The following is a 15,782-nucleotide window of genomic DNA, read 5'->3' as shown; positions in this document are numbered from 1 at the left end:
TTTTTTTAATGTGCTGGAAGTTTGAATAGTTGTTTCTTACTTTGTTTGCATGTGATCCTAAGGCACAACTAATTACACATTGTATTTTTATATTTATATTTCTATATTTATTCTCATTTTTTTAATAACTCGGCATGTTCTTATGCCCTGTACACACGATCGGACTTTCCAACGGAAAATGTGCGACGAAGATTGTTGTCAGAAATTCAGACCATGTGTGGGCTCCATCGGACATTTTCCATCGGAATTTTCGACACACAAATTTTGAGAGCTGGCTATAAAATTTTTCGACAACAAAATCCGTTCACGTAAATTCCGACCGTGTGTAGACAATTCCAATGCACAAAGTGCCACGCATGCTCAGAATAAATTACGGAACTGCTCGGTCTGGTAAAATTAGCATTCGTAATGGATAAAGCACTTTCATCACGCTGCAATGTTTTAAATTGTTTAATGCAGCGCACTCTCTTCTTCTTTATAATGCTAGAAGAATGAAGTTGTTTTGCTGCTCATATTCACACAGACTTCTCACAAACATATTTTTTGATTATTTCTCGTGATTTCATGAATTTAATGTTTTTATTTGTCAGATCTACGGAAAAAAAATTTTGGTTTTATGTTTTTATATTTTGTATTATTTGTTGTTTGTTTTTTTTAATCCAGATCTCCTGTATTTATTTTGGTGATCTCCATAATTGTTTTGGGTGTGTTTTGTGTGTCAAGTTACCACAACACCATTATTATCTTGTCTTTTTTAATCTCAAGGAGGTTGCTTGGTGTTGGTGTCCCTTGTTAATTTCACATTGTATTTTGGAAATGTACCTGCCTACTCACAAACAAACTGTCCTTTTTGAAGGAACACATAACACACATAGGCGTGTATTAGTTAAAAAAACCTTTATTAGGGGTCATAACCAAATAAAGAGGAAGGCAACGTTGGAGAAACTGCTGAAATTAGCAAAGCCTTTGGCCCCCAGGGCACACATCAACAATTTTCTGGCAAAATTGGTGGCCTGAGGAGTCCATATATAAGGGAGTGCCATCTGGTCCAGAAGTCCAAGAGATCAGGAACAGCAGCAGATGACATACATGTCCCCAGGCTGTGGTCATACAAGAGCCTGCATCTTTTGTCAGACCAGACTGAACCCAGGTCATCACTTTCTTGTCTTCCTTCCACTCTTCCTTCCAGGCTGTGGCTGTGGTGTTGGAGGTGTGGCAGGAGGAGGAGGATGATGCAACTCACACAGGTGGGTATTGAGTGTGATTTGGCCCCTCAACCCCTTATTTAATGTTTTATAAATGATTTCCTCATACATGAGGCATTGCCCCTCCTCCATTTCCTGCAGTTTTGTGTCAGCCATGGAGGCAAAGGCCTCTTCACGAGTGGGGGTGGCTCTGAGGGCTGCAGAAGCCTACTGAATCAGCCTGAGCGATGACTCCTCAACATTCCTCCTATTCCTGGGTCTTTTGGTTTGAAGGCGGAGGGGAGGCACCTGCGATTCTGTGAGGCTTCTACCGGGCCCGGCCACCTCCTGGCTGCCACTAACCTCTGCCTCCTCCTGGCTGCCACATTCCACAGCCTCCTACTGTGTACCACATTCCACAGCCTCCTCCTGGCTGAGGTCTTCCTGTGTATGAAAAAGGGACATAGTTTTAGTTTTTGGTTCATCAATCACACACAATTTTCAGCTCATGACTGTTGCAAATTGAATGTTAATAAATAGAAAAGACTATCATTCTGAGCCCAGCATTTTTCATTCTTGTCACAATCATTTTTGGCCACTACTGTCTATTGCTATGTAAATGCCTTTATTAAATCTGCAATTAGTGATCAATAATACCATCTAGTAAACATCATTTATTTTTTGACCAGAAATATGTAGAACAATGCTATACCTGGCTCAAGCTGGGCTCCTCCACTTCTTCCTGGCTGGAAGTCCCAGGTTGGACGTCGGAAGCCTCAGCTGGGGTGGAAGATAGGGTGGAAGGAAGAGTGGAAGGAAGGGTTGAGAGGGATTCCCTGACTTCAGTCTGGTCTGACAGAAGTACCACAGCCTGGGGACATAAACGTCATCTGCTGTAGCTCCTGATCTCTGGGAATCCTGGACCTTCTTGCACTCCCTAAGATGAATATTTTTGTCAGTAATGCATTACATGCATTAACAACAAAAACAAGGTATGTGTGTAGCAGACCCACAACATAATAATAATAGTTAGCCGAAGAAGAGATTGTCACCTCATGTCTCAAAGAAATTTCATTTGCACAGTTGAAGAAAAAGGCCAAAAAAAAATACCATTAAAAGATAACCGAGGAGACAGCTAAAAGAAAACCAAGCAGTAAATAAAAGCAAATATTTGTTCAGTTTCAAATATATTTATATTTTAAAAATGTCTCAGACATTGTCTGGCATATCGATGGCCCCCCTACCCGCAAAGTATTCAAGGTATCTTAAACGGACCTTACGGGCAGTCTGGGGGGCAAGCCAGGACAGCCAGTTTCCAGCGCCATCAGGGTTGGTTCATTCTGAATTCCGGCCTCAGGCCCAACTGAGGCAGCACTGGAATTTTTCCTTAAAAATTATAGAGGAACTCCTAAGTAGCCGACACCACCGCCAACATCACAATACTATTGAACTCCTTGTAGTTGTAATAGTATGACCCCGAGTTGGGGGTGGGACAATGAGGATGTGTTTCCCATCAATTGCCCAACCGCTGGGCAAAGTGGGAGGCCACAGTCTACCATTCCATGGCGTGGAAGGAAACTATGGTGTCAAACAAGAAAAAAATAATTAGTAATTTTGCACATAACATTGAAAGCAGATTAGACACAAACATTCTTTGCCAACATCTGTATAACATTTATTTTAGGGAGTATTTAAAGACAAAAGTATAAGGGCCACCTATCAGATTCCTCACTCCCTCTGATGGCCCACTGAAAATATTTTAGGAGGGGGGGGTGTTTTGGACAGGTAACCCTCTCCACTTCATTGAGAGTTGAATGCATAAATAATGTGTGTTACTTTGGTCAGCCCCTCCTTACTTACACTATTGGCAGCCCACTGGACAGGTAAGAAGTGTCGTAATACAAATATCTAAATACACACTGTCCAAATTGGAGCACATTTTTACATTCTGCAATTACCTATCAAGATAATAATAGGATACACAAACTTTAAACATTACCATTTGAAAGTATTCAGGCAGGCCCTTACACTACATGCTTTGGTGAATTCATACAGAAATATGACCACTAAAGAGGTAGGTATAGTGTGTATGGGTTTGGCAAAGTCATCAGATAGAGGATTGGTATCAGCTGATTTAGTGGTTGGGGGGAGGGAGGGTTCCAAATGATTTTGGGACCCCAAAAAAGCCTCTGGCCCTCTGCATGAATTTAAGGACACAAATAACATTTGTACACATTTTAGGGGGTGTTTAGGGTAAGCACTACTATGGAGCTGACAAAATACATTGTTAAGTGACTAGGGGAGGTGGATATGGGCCCAGGATAGCATGCTGGGGAGGTTAGTGAAGGCAAATATGCATGAAGGTCAAAAAACAAACTTTAAAAAATTCCAGCATTCATGAGGATAAAGGGAACATTCACAGTATGGTAATTAGGGAATGATGAAAGAAATAAAATATATTAACATTAAATACAATAAAATGTGATGTTAAAGGAGAAATCTTACCTTAATATAGTCCGTCTGCAGGACCTGGATGATGGCAGAACAGGTCTCTAGGATAATGATCCCCAGAGCCTGGGGGGAGATGCCTGTCGAGAACTTGAGGTCCTGCAGGCTTCTCCTCGTCGCCAAGTACCGCAACGTGGCGACTAGCCTCTGCTCCGGAGTGATGGCTTGCCGCATGCAGGTATCCTGCCTACTGATATAAGGGGTCAGCAAAGCCAACAATTGGTGAAAAACGGGGTCCGTCATCCTGAGAAAGTTCCTGAAATAGTCACGATTATTCTCAAAAATCTCACGGAGCAAAGGCATGTGACAGAATTGGTCACGCTGGAGCAACCAATTCTTGGTCCATGAACTCCTCCCAACCCTGTTCATGGACTGGGCATGTGTCAAAGTAAGAACCCCAACATCAAGCCCCCGCACAGCATGAACTCTACGATGAGTACATACACGCAACATGGCTTCAAAACCAAACTTTTACTAACACAAGATTAGCAAAAGGAGCCCAAAGGGTGGTGTTGTACGTCACCGCGTTCTTGACGTTCGGAAATTCCGACAACTTTGTGCGACCGTGTGTATGCAAGACAAGTTTAAGCCAACATCCATCTGAATAAAGCCAATGGATTTTGTTGTCGGAATGTCCGATCAATGTCCGATCATGTGTACAGGGCATTAGTCTAGCAGATATACTTTGTTGCCTTTCATGTGTATTGCCTTACTGTGAAGCCACTCCCAGCAATAGTTCATATGTCACCTTATGAATGCTGGGAAATGTAGTCCTGGGTGAATAAAAAAAGGGCCCCTTCACAATAGGTCCTATAGGCTTGAGTACTGAACCTGGGTGACTCTGAAATGCATAGGCATGCCCCTTTTTCCCTCCAGCAAGGTATTACATCACTTCTGGTCCAGCCTGCACTCCACTGAGATCCCTGGTCTCCTGGTCCCTGTTTCTGAGCTTACTTCCTAGTTTCTTCCGCCTGACCAGTAGCAGTGTGGCTGTTTCCTAGAACATTGGGATCTGCACCGGGGAGTATGCATATGACATGTGTCATATTTTGCTACCTTTGTGAGCAGTTTTTTGTAATTTTAACATTAAAGTCTTTTTAATGCTGCACTTATGTGGGCATCCTCTGGTGGTCATTTCTTACCAAATATGGTAATTTACATGTTTGGTCAATGACGTCACTTGGGAGACCCCCATCCCTTTGTTTATACTTACTAAACGAAACAGGTAGACTTCGGTTCTCATTTTTGTTTTTTCTCTGTATTGTTCTCTAAGGTCTTGTGAAGAACCCAATTTGTTAATAAACATTTTTATACTGACTGAATTACAGCCTGTGCCAGTGTTCTAATCACCTCACAATGCACACAATACACATAATCACAGCCAGCGTCCATTTTCCAGTTTTGCTGATTACAGCAAGTGCCAGTGTTTGCAGTGCGAGCTTTTCCAGTTTGCCTATCAAAACCATAACAAATATTCCCAACATGCTGATCATAGATAGTGCCAGTGTTTCCAGTTTGCCGATTCATAGCCAGCACCAGTGCCACCAGTTTTCATATTAAGTCCATTGTTCAAATCACATCACACAATACACCTAATGACATGCAGTGGCAGTTTTCCAATTTTACTTTTCACTGTCATTGTTGCTAATTACAATCAAATACCAGTGTTTACAGTTTGCACATCACAACCATTGTTTCCAGTTTGCTAATTACAGCCAGAGCCAGCATTTCCTTTTTGCTGTTCAAAGCCATATCAATCAAGCCAATGTTTCCAATTTGATGGTCACAGACAGTTTTTTCCAGTGCACTGACCACAGCCAGCGTCAGTGTTCCCATCACATTACAGTGTTTCACCTGCTTCACAGTGCACACAAAACACATAATCACAGTCACTGGCAGTTTTCCAGTTTTGCTAATCACTGTCAGTGCCAGTGTTGCTGATCACAAGTACAAGTGTTTCCAGTTTTCAGATCACAACAAGTGCAGTATTTACAGTTTGCTGATTACAGATAGTGCCACTGTATGCAGTTTTCTCGTCACAGTTAGCACCAGTGTTCCCAGTTTTCTGATCACTGCCAGTACCAGTGTCTGAATCATATAACAGTGCCCACAAAACACATCATTTCAGACAATGGCAGTTTTCCAAATTTTGCTGATCACTGTCATTTCCAGTGATGCTTATCTTTTTTTTTTGCTTTGCTAGTTTACAAATCACAGCCTATTTTTTTTTGGTTTCCTGATCTCATCCAGTACCAGTGTTACTTCACAGTGCACACAACATACATAATCACAACCAGTGGCAGTTTTACTATTTTATTGATTACTGTCATTGTCAGTGTTGCTGATCACACGTGCTGATGTTTCCAGTTCGCATGATCACAGCAAGTTCCCTGTTTCCCGTTTGCTGATCACAGCCAGTGATTTCAATTTGCCGATCAGAGCAAGTGACAGTTTTCCCAGTTTGCTAACTGCAACCAGTGCTAGTGTTCAAATCACAAATCACAGTGCACACAATACGTGTAAATACAACCAGTGTCAGTTTTCCAATTTTGATGATCACTGTCAGTGCCAGTGTTACTGATCACAGCAAAGGCCAGTGTTTCCAGTTTGTTAATCAAAGCCAGTGCCAGTGTTTCCAGTTTGTTTATCACATCCAGGACCCATGTCACACCCAGTGGTAGTGTTGCAGTTTACAGCATGTTCAGGGTTTCCAGTATGCTGATCATAGCCATCATCAGTATTTCCAGTTTGCTGATGACAACCAGCTCTAATGTCTACAGTTTGTCGATTGCAGCCAGTACCAGTGTTCAAAATCACATCACAGTGTTCAAATCATTGCATACAATATACATGAATGCAAAACATAAATGCAGCCAGTGGCAGGTTTCCACTTTTGCTGATCACTGTCAGCGCTAGTGTTGCTGATCACAGTAAATGTCAATATTGCTGATAACAGCAAGTGCCAGTTTTTCCATTTTGCAGATCACAGCCAGAGCCAGTTTTTCCAGTAGGCAGAACATAGCAAGTGCAGAGTTTCTAGTTTGTTCCAATGTTTTTAATTAGCTTAAAACAGTCAGTGCTATGGATGAGCCAAACACCCTCCTGTGAATTTTTGGCCTGTTCGGTATGTTCTGCTGCGAACCGAACAGGCAAAAAATTTGACAGAACACACGAACACCGTTAAAGTCTATGGGACACAAACATGAATAATCAAAAGTGCTAATTTTAAAGGCTTATATGCAAGTTATTGTCATAAAAATTTTTGGGAACCCGGGTCCTGCCACAGGGGCATGTATCAATGCAAAAAAAAGTTTTAAAAACGGCCATTTTTCCGGGAGCAGTGATTTTTTTAATGCTTAAAGTGAAATAATAAAAATGAAATTTTCCTTTAAATATTGTGCCTGGGGGGTGTCTATAATATGCCTGTAAAGTGGCGCATTTTTCCCATGTTTAGAACAGTACCACAGCAAAATTACATTTCTAAAGGAAAAATTGTCATTTAAAACTGATCGCTGCTGTAATGAATTGTCGGGTCTCGGCAATATGGATAAAACTCATTGAAAAAAAGAGCATGGGATCCCCCCAGTCCATTACCAGGCCCTTTGGGTCTGGTATGAATATTAAGGGGAACCCTGAACCAAAATGAAAAAAAAAATTGCGTGGGGTCCCCCGAAAATCCATACCAGGCCCTTTAGGTCTGATATGGAAATTAAGGGGAACCCTGTGCCAATTTTTTTTAAAAATGGTGTAGGGGTCCCCCCAAAATCCATACCAGACCCTTCAGGTCTGGTATGGATTTTAAGGGGAACCCTGTGCCAATTTTTTTTTTAAAATGGCGTAGGGGTCCCCTCCAAATCCCTGCCAAACCCTTATCTGAGTACGCAACCTGGCAGGCCACAGGAAAAGAGGGGGATGAGAGAGCGCCCCCCCAAACTGTACCAGGCCACATGTCCTCAACACATGGAGGGTGCTTTGGGGTAGTCCCCCAAAGCACCTTGTCCCCATGTTGATGGGGACAAGGGCCTCATCCCCACAACCTTTGGGTTGTGGGGGACTGCAGGCGGGGGGCTTATCAGAATCTGGAAGCCACCTTTAACAAGGGGACCCCCAGATCCCGGCCTACCCCCTGTGTGAAATGGTAACGGGGTAAAAGGGGGCTTCCAGATTCTGATAAGCTCCCCATCCACAGACCCCCACAACCACCGGGCAAGCGTTGTGAGGATGAGGCCCTTGTCCCCATCAACATGGGGACAAGGTGCTTTAGGGGGCTATCCCAAAGCACCCTCCCCATGTTGAGGGCATGTGGCCTGGTACGGTTCAGGAGGGGGGACACTCTCTAGTCCCCTCTCTTTTCCTGTGGCCTGCCAGGTTGAGTACTCGGATAAGGGTTTGGTATGGATTTTGAGGGGACCCCTATGCCATTTTTTTTTATTTTGGCGCAGGGTTTCCCTTAAAATCCATACCAGACCCTTGAGGTCTGGTATGGATTTGGGGGGACCCCTACGTCATTTTTAATAAAAAATTTGGTGCAGGGTTCCCCTTAATTTCCATATCTGACCCGAAGGGCCTGGTATGGATTTTAGGAGGACCCCCACAAATTTTTTTTTTAATTTTGGTTCGGGGTTTCCCTTAATATTCATACCAGACCCAAAGGGCCTGGTAATGGAGTGGGGGGGATCCCATGCTCTTTTTTTCAATGAGTTTTATCCATATTGCTGAGACTCGACAATTCATTACAGCCGCGATCAGTTTTAAATGACAATTTTTCCTTTAGAAATGTCATTTAGCTGCAGTACTGTTCTAAACACGGAAAAAATGTGCCACTTTACAGGCATACTATAGACACCCCAGGCACGATATTTAAAGGAATATTTCATTTTTATTAGTAAAGAGAAGATGGGTAGGGGTAAGTGGCGCTACCTATGCCGGGGTACCTATTTATAATTAATAATCCGTGCTGATGTGTACAGAGCGGTAAAGACCACTCATATAAACCTTAAAGGTGTATATAAACCTATTTGTAATTAATAAACCATGCTGATGTGTACAAAGCGGTAAAAAACACTCATATATACCTTAAAGGTGTAAATAAACCATACAAATGTAAATGAAAATCCCCCACCTGTTGCATGGGGAGGAGTCTTAATAGTAGAAATCCCCCCAGCAAATGGTATAAAGATGATGTGGTGAACAACCTGCAGATACCAATAACTGAAATAATATAAACAAATAAATGCGAACAGCGTCCACCAAGTGAATCAAATATATCAGATAGATCCAAGGTCCATATTAAACCACAGTCCCATCCATAATGCAAAGTGAACGAATATGGAATATAATCTTAGAACCAAATTAACATGTGGTGCAAAACCAATAATTAAGAAAGAACTGTGAAAATAAAGTTCCGGCATAAACAAAGTTCTTGTAAGTGGTGACTTTCGTGAGGAAAATAGCTGATATTCAGTGACTTTGCAGTGCTCCCCCTCAAGGGTCCCCACTCACCAGCTCCTTAAACCACTGCAGGGGTAATAGGCATGTAGTACCAGGCAGTAGAATGGCGTCTTAGGATCCAGTATAGCCGTCCCCAGGTGCCTCCGCTCCAGGTATGGTGTATACCCCTACCCATCTTCTCTTTACTATTATCTCTCACCCCTTTGGGGGTGCGATTAAGGGGAGGCTGCAGACCGGTTAGTCCGTGAGCGCGGAAACCCTTTTTCATTTATTAATTTCATTTTTATTGTTTCACTTTAAGAATTAAAAAAATCACTGCTCCCGTAAAAACGTCCGTTTTTAAAAAAAATTTTTGCATTGATACATGTCCCCTGGGGCAGGACCCCAAACACTTTTTATGACAATAACTTGCATATAAGTCTTTAAAATGAGCACTTTTGATTTTTCATGTTAGTGTCCCATAGACTTTAACGGTGTTCCGGCAGCTTTCGAATTTGCCCCTAAAACCGCATATAATAAATAACTTGGTGTATTTGCTTTCCAAAATGTCATAATTTTGTGGGTGTTTCTATTTTCTTGACACTTAAGTATGTAAGGAAATCATATGCACAATATACAGTTGTGCCATACTTTTTCCATTCTCGGATGATGGATTGAACAGTGCTCCATGAGATGTTCAAAGCTTCGGATATTTTTTATAACCCAACCCTGCTGTAGCCTCCCTGGCGGTATAATTATGTCAGTTTTTTGCTTTTCAAAGCAGTACAATTATTTTGCATAGAAATTTGGCGTTTTATATTGTAGACCTGTAATTCTTAACAATAACACACTTAAATCTGTCCACCAAGAGTCTAGTAGATATCCCAGGTATGATGAAGTTTGAAACACAAAATCATAAATTATTATATAATAAATAAATATAAATAATTATAAAAAATAATAATATAATAAAATTAATTTCCCCACAAATCACTATCGCTCAATTCTGCAAGTGTTCTAATTTACTATCACTGTTTTCTAGCTGGTCTAATACCACTTTTGCTGTAAAGGGACACTTTTTGGTTGCAATGGACAATCTCAAGTTTCCAGACAGAAAGAACAGTATATATCATATAAAACTGCATGCAGGGCATTGGACAAAGCACTAGGGTGAAAAGGGATGTGAAATAATTTCATACAGTAATGTAATCTGTAAGATTACAGTGTACTGTATGTATTATGAATTTTCACTTTTTTGAATTTGCCGCCGGGCTCTGCCCCGTGCATCACGACGCTTGCAGGGAACGGAGCACAGCACACAGAGGCATCGGGTGGAGGACAGAGCCCACGGACACAGCGGGGGCACATCGCAGGATCGTGGGGACAAGGTAAGTATACAGCAAGTTCTGACGGCAATTGGTTCCACTAGATTTTAGTTAGGGGTATCAGAGTAAAGGGGGCTGAATATAAATGATCAGCACACTTTTCACATATTTATGTGTAAAAAAAATTGAAAAACATTTATCATTTTCCTTCCACTTCACAATTATGTGCCACTTTGTATTGGTCTATAACATAAAATCCCAATAAAGTACATTTATGTTTTTGGTTGTAACAGGATGAAATGTGGAAAATTTCAAGGGGTATGAATACTCTTTTAAGGCACTGTACATAGTTACATAGTTAGTCTGGCAGAAAAAAGACACAAGTCCATCTAGCTCAACCAATAAAAGGAGGAACATTTTTTACAGTCCTATAAACACAATCCTCTACCCACAGTTGATCCAGAGGAATGTATTACCCTTACTTTCATTTCTCCCTTACAATAGAGTCAATGCTGAGAGTCTGAATCTAAAACCTACAGTTCTTTCTGCGGTACAGAGATAACAGTGGGTCGTTTCCTCTGCAGCTCGTCCATTCTGAAAGCATCTATTTTCAAATACAAGGCATTCTGTGATTGAAGATGGTGCATAAGAACAGCACAATCTCCCTTCCAGTCAAAAAACACCTTATATCCACTGAAAATAATGCAAGATGTCTTTGGAATGAGCTGCATTTAAAGCCTGTGTATAAAATATGGCAAATTGTACACAGCCTGTCTACTTTAAAAAGATACACTCACAATTTACACAATATATTTCTGTCTTTCACATATTTGCTATCATGTTAAAGCAATCAGAAGAGACACTTTACACTAGTAGGATAGCAGAGATGTGTTGGTGTGACCAGAACATGGATGTGCTTTTAAGGGGGCTGGCAGGATCAGTGTCACTGTGCTGCTTAGGAGTCCTGCCAATGAGAGCAGTGTATACAAGCTAAGTGTAGTGGATATTAGGCATTTATTAAAAGGAGAAAATTAGCAACTCACATGAAATAAAGTAAAATATGCTTATTATGGTTTTCCATGGGATTCACAGCTGAGGAGGACACCAAATAAGCTGTCAAAATGAATATACCAGATCTGGTCCTGGTGACACCTGTAGTGGCTGAGAGAAACAGCAAGAGGGTGCCAGACTAAATGCAAGATGGTGGAGAGGTGGACAAAGTACACAATAATTGGCATCTCACTAGAGTGTGTAGGTAATCTCACGTATAACAGATGGTAGAAGCGGTCATTGGCACACCTGCAGTTAGAAGGGAGACATTCAGGATCCAGGGGTTGGACCACCACTGCAGAGGGGGAGCATGGTAGCTGGGGTAACCAGGCAGCCTCAGAGCAGTAAGCAGGAAACGGTGCGCTTGGATCGGTGGTGCTGCCTGGTTACCCCAGCTATTACACTCTCTCTCTGCAGCAGCATTCCCTGGATCCTGGATGTTTCCTTCCAAGCTGCAGGTGCAACAATGATTGCTTCTATAACCTGTTATACATGGGATTACCTACACACCCAAGTGAGTTGCTAATTGTTGTGTGCTTTGTCCACCTCTCCACCATACTGCACTTAATCTGGTGACCTTTTGTTGTTTCTCTCAGCCACTACAATTGTCACCAGGACTACATCCAGTACATCCGATTGGACAGCTCGCTTGGTGCCCAGCCCCCCCCCCCCCCAGTTGAGAATTCCATTGTAAAAAGATGCTAATTGTCTCCCATTAATAAATGTCCAATATCCACTACACTTAGTCTGTGCACTCTGCTCTCATTTTCTATTTACCATTATAGAGATCTCTTCAGTCTCTCAGAGGTGCTGTGTAAAGTTTGTTGGATTGGATTCATCAGTGGATTCCTTAGCCAAAGGATTTGTCCTGAGGATTCATCTTACCATAACTACCCCCCCTTTCTGCCCCCACCCCCAGACAACATATTTTGCTCCAGCCTAGTTTGGCAATTATTTATTCTTAGGAGTCATGCAAGGCAAAGGGTCTTGAATCCTGTGGGACTTCCTATTGGATGTTAAGAGCATGGGACAATGTTCAGACCCACATGGATGTCCTGTACAATTCGGGACACTTAGCAAATATGCCTTCCTAAAAGTTTAATAAACAAATGCTGCTTAATGCAGTACAAACAAAATGGCCATATAATAACCATTGCCAATAAACTATCTCAAAGTATATCATACAGGGATATTACAGAGTGACATACACTGAAATACAAGACAGTGACTGAAGAGGAAATCTTAAGTCAGATTCTATGTTTGTCTGAGTAGGTGGGTATTGAGGGTGTCAGGGTTGCAGAGCGGCAAATGAGTAATTCCAGAACAGGGGAGAAGGTTATGAGAAGTCCTTGATACAGGAATATGAGGAAGTACATACATAGATAGAGTGGATAAAAAAAAGAGTCATATGCAGAGTGAAGGATATGTCCGCCATGGTAGTTGGGAATTATAAGGAATAATAAAATAATGTAATATTGTTGAAAACTTTGTAGGTTAGAGTTCAAAGCTTGACTAATTAGTAGCTGGTGGGCTGATTAACAAAGAGGAACTGCACAGGATGAGTGAGAAGAGTGGTGGATGAGTCAAGCACTTCATACAGGTTTTAACCAAACATTAGACTAGTGTTTCCTTTGGTCAGGAAAAGGTATTTTCAGGTGCAGTGTGTCAATTCAGTTTTCCTTTGAACCCTTCATGAGATCTGAAACCTATGGGCACCAATATGCAAATTGCAACATGCTCACAGGGTCAAGAGTCTATGCTTATCTCTTCTCACCTCTTGCATTTTACTATTTACCGGTGAGGCCAGCCATCCTCATGAAATAGGGCAAGAGGGTGGCTACTTTGGCTTTCAAACAGTGCTTTAGTGGCTTGAAACTAACTACAGGTATGCTGTACACTAGCATCCTAAACTCCCTGTAGCTTCATGCATATTCATTTGCTACATTCACTCTATTTTTTCCAGTACTATACATTGCAATCTTCTTTACAAAAAATATATACAGTATATATTTAAACTTATGCTCTAATATTGTTTCTGTAGATCATGCTGGACATATAGCCAAAGTTCTGAAGTTACTAAGATCAGTGTAATATTCCTGTGTTATTCGGCATTATCATTCTACAGATTATTAGAGCTTACTTAGTTGGTAAGCCTACATGTATATTTCTCTGAGATATGATTGCTTTGGGATTCATCACAAAAAAGTGTTAGTTGAAAATGGTGTGGTTTGATGTCTGTTATACCATCACAGACAGAGCATTAGTTATTCTTATTGATCAAAGAAAACCTTACCTATCATACTGGTACTGCCCCAAGGAATGATCATATGGAGAGTATACAGAGGGCTGAGATATCCCTGAATGCAAAGCGCTGCTAGAATCCTTCATTTCATACTGCGAGGTCTTCCATTTGTAGAAAAAAAATGCAATTAAATTAACATACAATGGAACATTTCATAAGAAAATAATGTGCAGCATTGCACTTAACAATTTGGAAAAATTAAATTTCTATCTCTGTCACTAAGTGGTTAAACTCTAAAGATATGCAATACAAGGACTAATTAAAAATGTCAGTGTAAATAAAGGATTCATAGTTCCGATACTTAAATGCAACATGTATTTCAGTTCTGTACAGGTTTGGACTGCTTATGAAAACACTGAACATGAGCAAGAAGAACTGAAAAGATTAATTTGTCAGCAAATTCAATGCTACTCACCAAGGTTGAATAAAAGGCTGTGGGATCAGAGCTGCAAGGGAGGTAACTGGCATAGCCCAGGCTTGCTGTTGTTTGCGGAGGGTTATACATTCCAAAAGCTGCATTTAGATTAGTTCTTGTGCTAACCAGCAGCCTTTTCTCATAGGAAGGACAGCAGATGGCAGAGGTCTGGACAGAAGCAGCAGAGATCACAGGCAAAGATCCGGATGCAGAAGTATCGTAACAAATTGTGCTGGGATTTACAGAAACCAAGAACTGTGGACAGAAATGCAACATGCAAAATCCACTTATGCAATAATTCTTTGTAAAATGATAACCCTACACAAATTATAATAAATGATACATTGTCCTATTTATATAATTTTGTACTGATATGATGTGTACACTTTACTATATATTTTGCTGCTGTATAAACAGGATAAATAAAGTAGTTTTTGTCATGTTGTAATTAGAGTACCATTATTATAACATAACACAGTTAAAGATTACATTTGTACTATTTTATATTTCTTTTATATTTAATTAATACTAATTAATACTGCACTTATATTTATTTTAGATTAATATATTATTCTCTTTTATTTTCAAATATTTGTAGATACTATGCACCTTAGAGCAAGAATAGACGCAAAACAAAGCAAATTTTAACTTTTTGTATACATAAAATACCTATACAACGAAAATGAAATATGTTTAAAAATTGTTGTATAAAACAATTACTAATTAGTCATTCCAAAACATCTTTATAGCAGAATAAAAATAACTAGTACTGATTATATATATATATATATATATATATATATAGATATATATACACATGTGCGCACACAACAAAAGTACAAATAAAATGCCTGTTCTTGAAGTAATCCTCCTCATGTCTGTGCTATTGGACTGATGAATGAAAGCAGAGTACTGCCACTTACCTGCGAGTTGCTGTTGTATGGATAGCTAAACTGTGAAAATGACATCTTCGCTTTGTTTTTGTTTTTACCATAGAAAATAGTTCACAAGCAGATCGTCTGTAACAGACGCGGAATCTGATACACATCCCAGGTCTCTTTACATAATTATATATGATTGCATGTAAAAGTACAAGTGATTGCATGTAACAAGTACAGCATCTTCAGATTTTAGGTCAACGTTCCAAAGTGCTTAAGCTCTCTTTAAAGAATAATAAATTAAAGATACATAGTTCAGCTGACAAGGTTAAAAAAAGATATCTTGCAAGGTAGGAAGACAGCCTGTTGTGTTTTTTGCTTGCCTGTAGTGTTTTTTTTTAACATTCATCCATCGAAAAGAAGAAAAATACGTCACAGTAATCCCAAAGCACAGTACAGGATAGGATCCCAGCCATGCATTTGATTTTTCTAGGTAGGCTGCATATTTGTTCCACATATTTTTAACCCTGTCAGTGCAGAGATATTGTGCCAAATCCTTCTGCTGATTTCCTAACAATTCATTTGTTAACTAAATGATTTCACACAGTAGTACGTTTGGATTTAAACTGCTGCTGTCAGTCAAGAGTTTAAAACAAAAAAATAACAAATGTTAACATTGTCAAATGGTTA

General features: G+C 40.4%; 1 protein-coding gene across 1 annotated transcript in view; it reads right to left on the bottom strand.

Moving 5' to 3' along the window:
* The window catches only part of IRX6 (iroquois homeobox 6), a 36,323-nt gene extending 20,756 nt beyond the window's left edge, over window positions 1-15,567 (bottom strand). Inside the window, exons 1-3 of the mRNA XM_073603869.1 lie at window positions 15,138-15,567; window positions 14,215-14,469; window positions 13,791-13,900 (exon numbers count right to left, since the gene is read on the bottom strand). Of these exons, the coding sequence (XP_073459970.1) occupies window positions 13,791-13,900; window positions 14,215-14,469; window positions 15,138-15,182 (410 nt within the window). The 5' untranslated portion in view covers window positions 15,183-15,567. The remainder of the gene's footprint in view (window positions 1-13,790; window positions 13,901-14,214; window positions 14,470-15,137) is intronic.
* Between the last annotated feature and the right edge of the window lie 215 nt (window positions 15,568-15,782).

The sequence above is a fragment of the Aquarana catesbeiana genome, linkage group LG11 (genome assembly GCF_042186555.1).
Source record: "Aquarana catesbeiana isolate 2022-GZ linkage group LG11, ASM4218655v1, whole genome shotgun sequence".
Taxonomy (NCBI): domain Eukaryota; kingdom Metazoa; phylum Chordata; class Amphibia; order Anura; family Ranidae; genus Aquarana; species Aquarana catesbeiana.
Note: the sequence above shows the minus strand (reverse complement) of the source record. Positions and strands in the feature narration are given on the sequence as shown.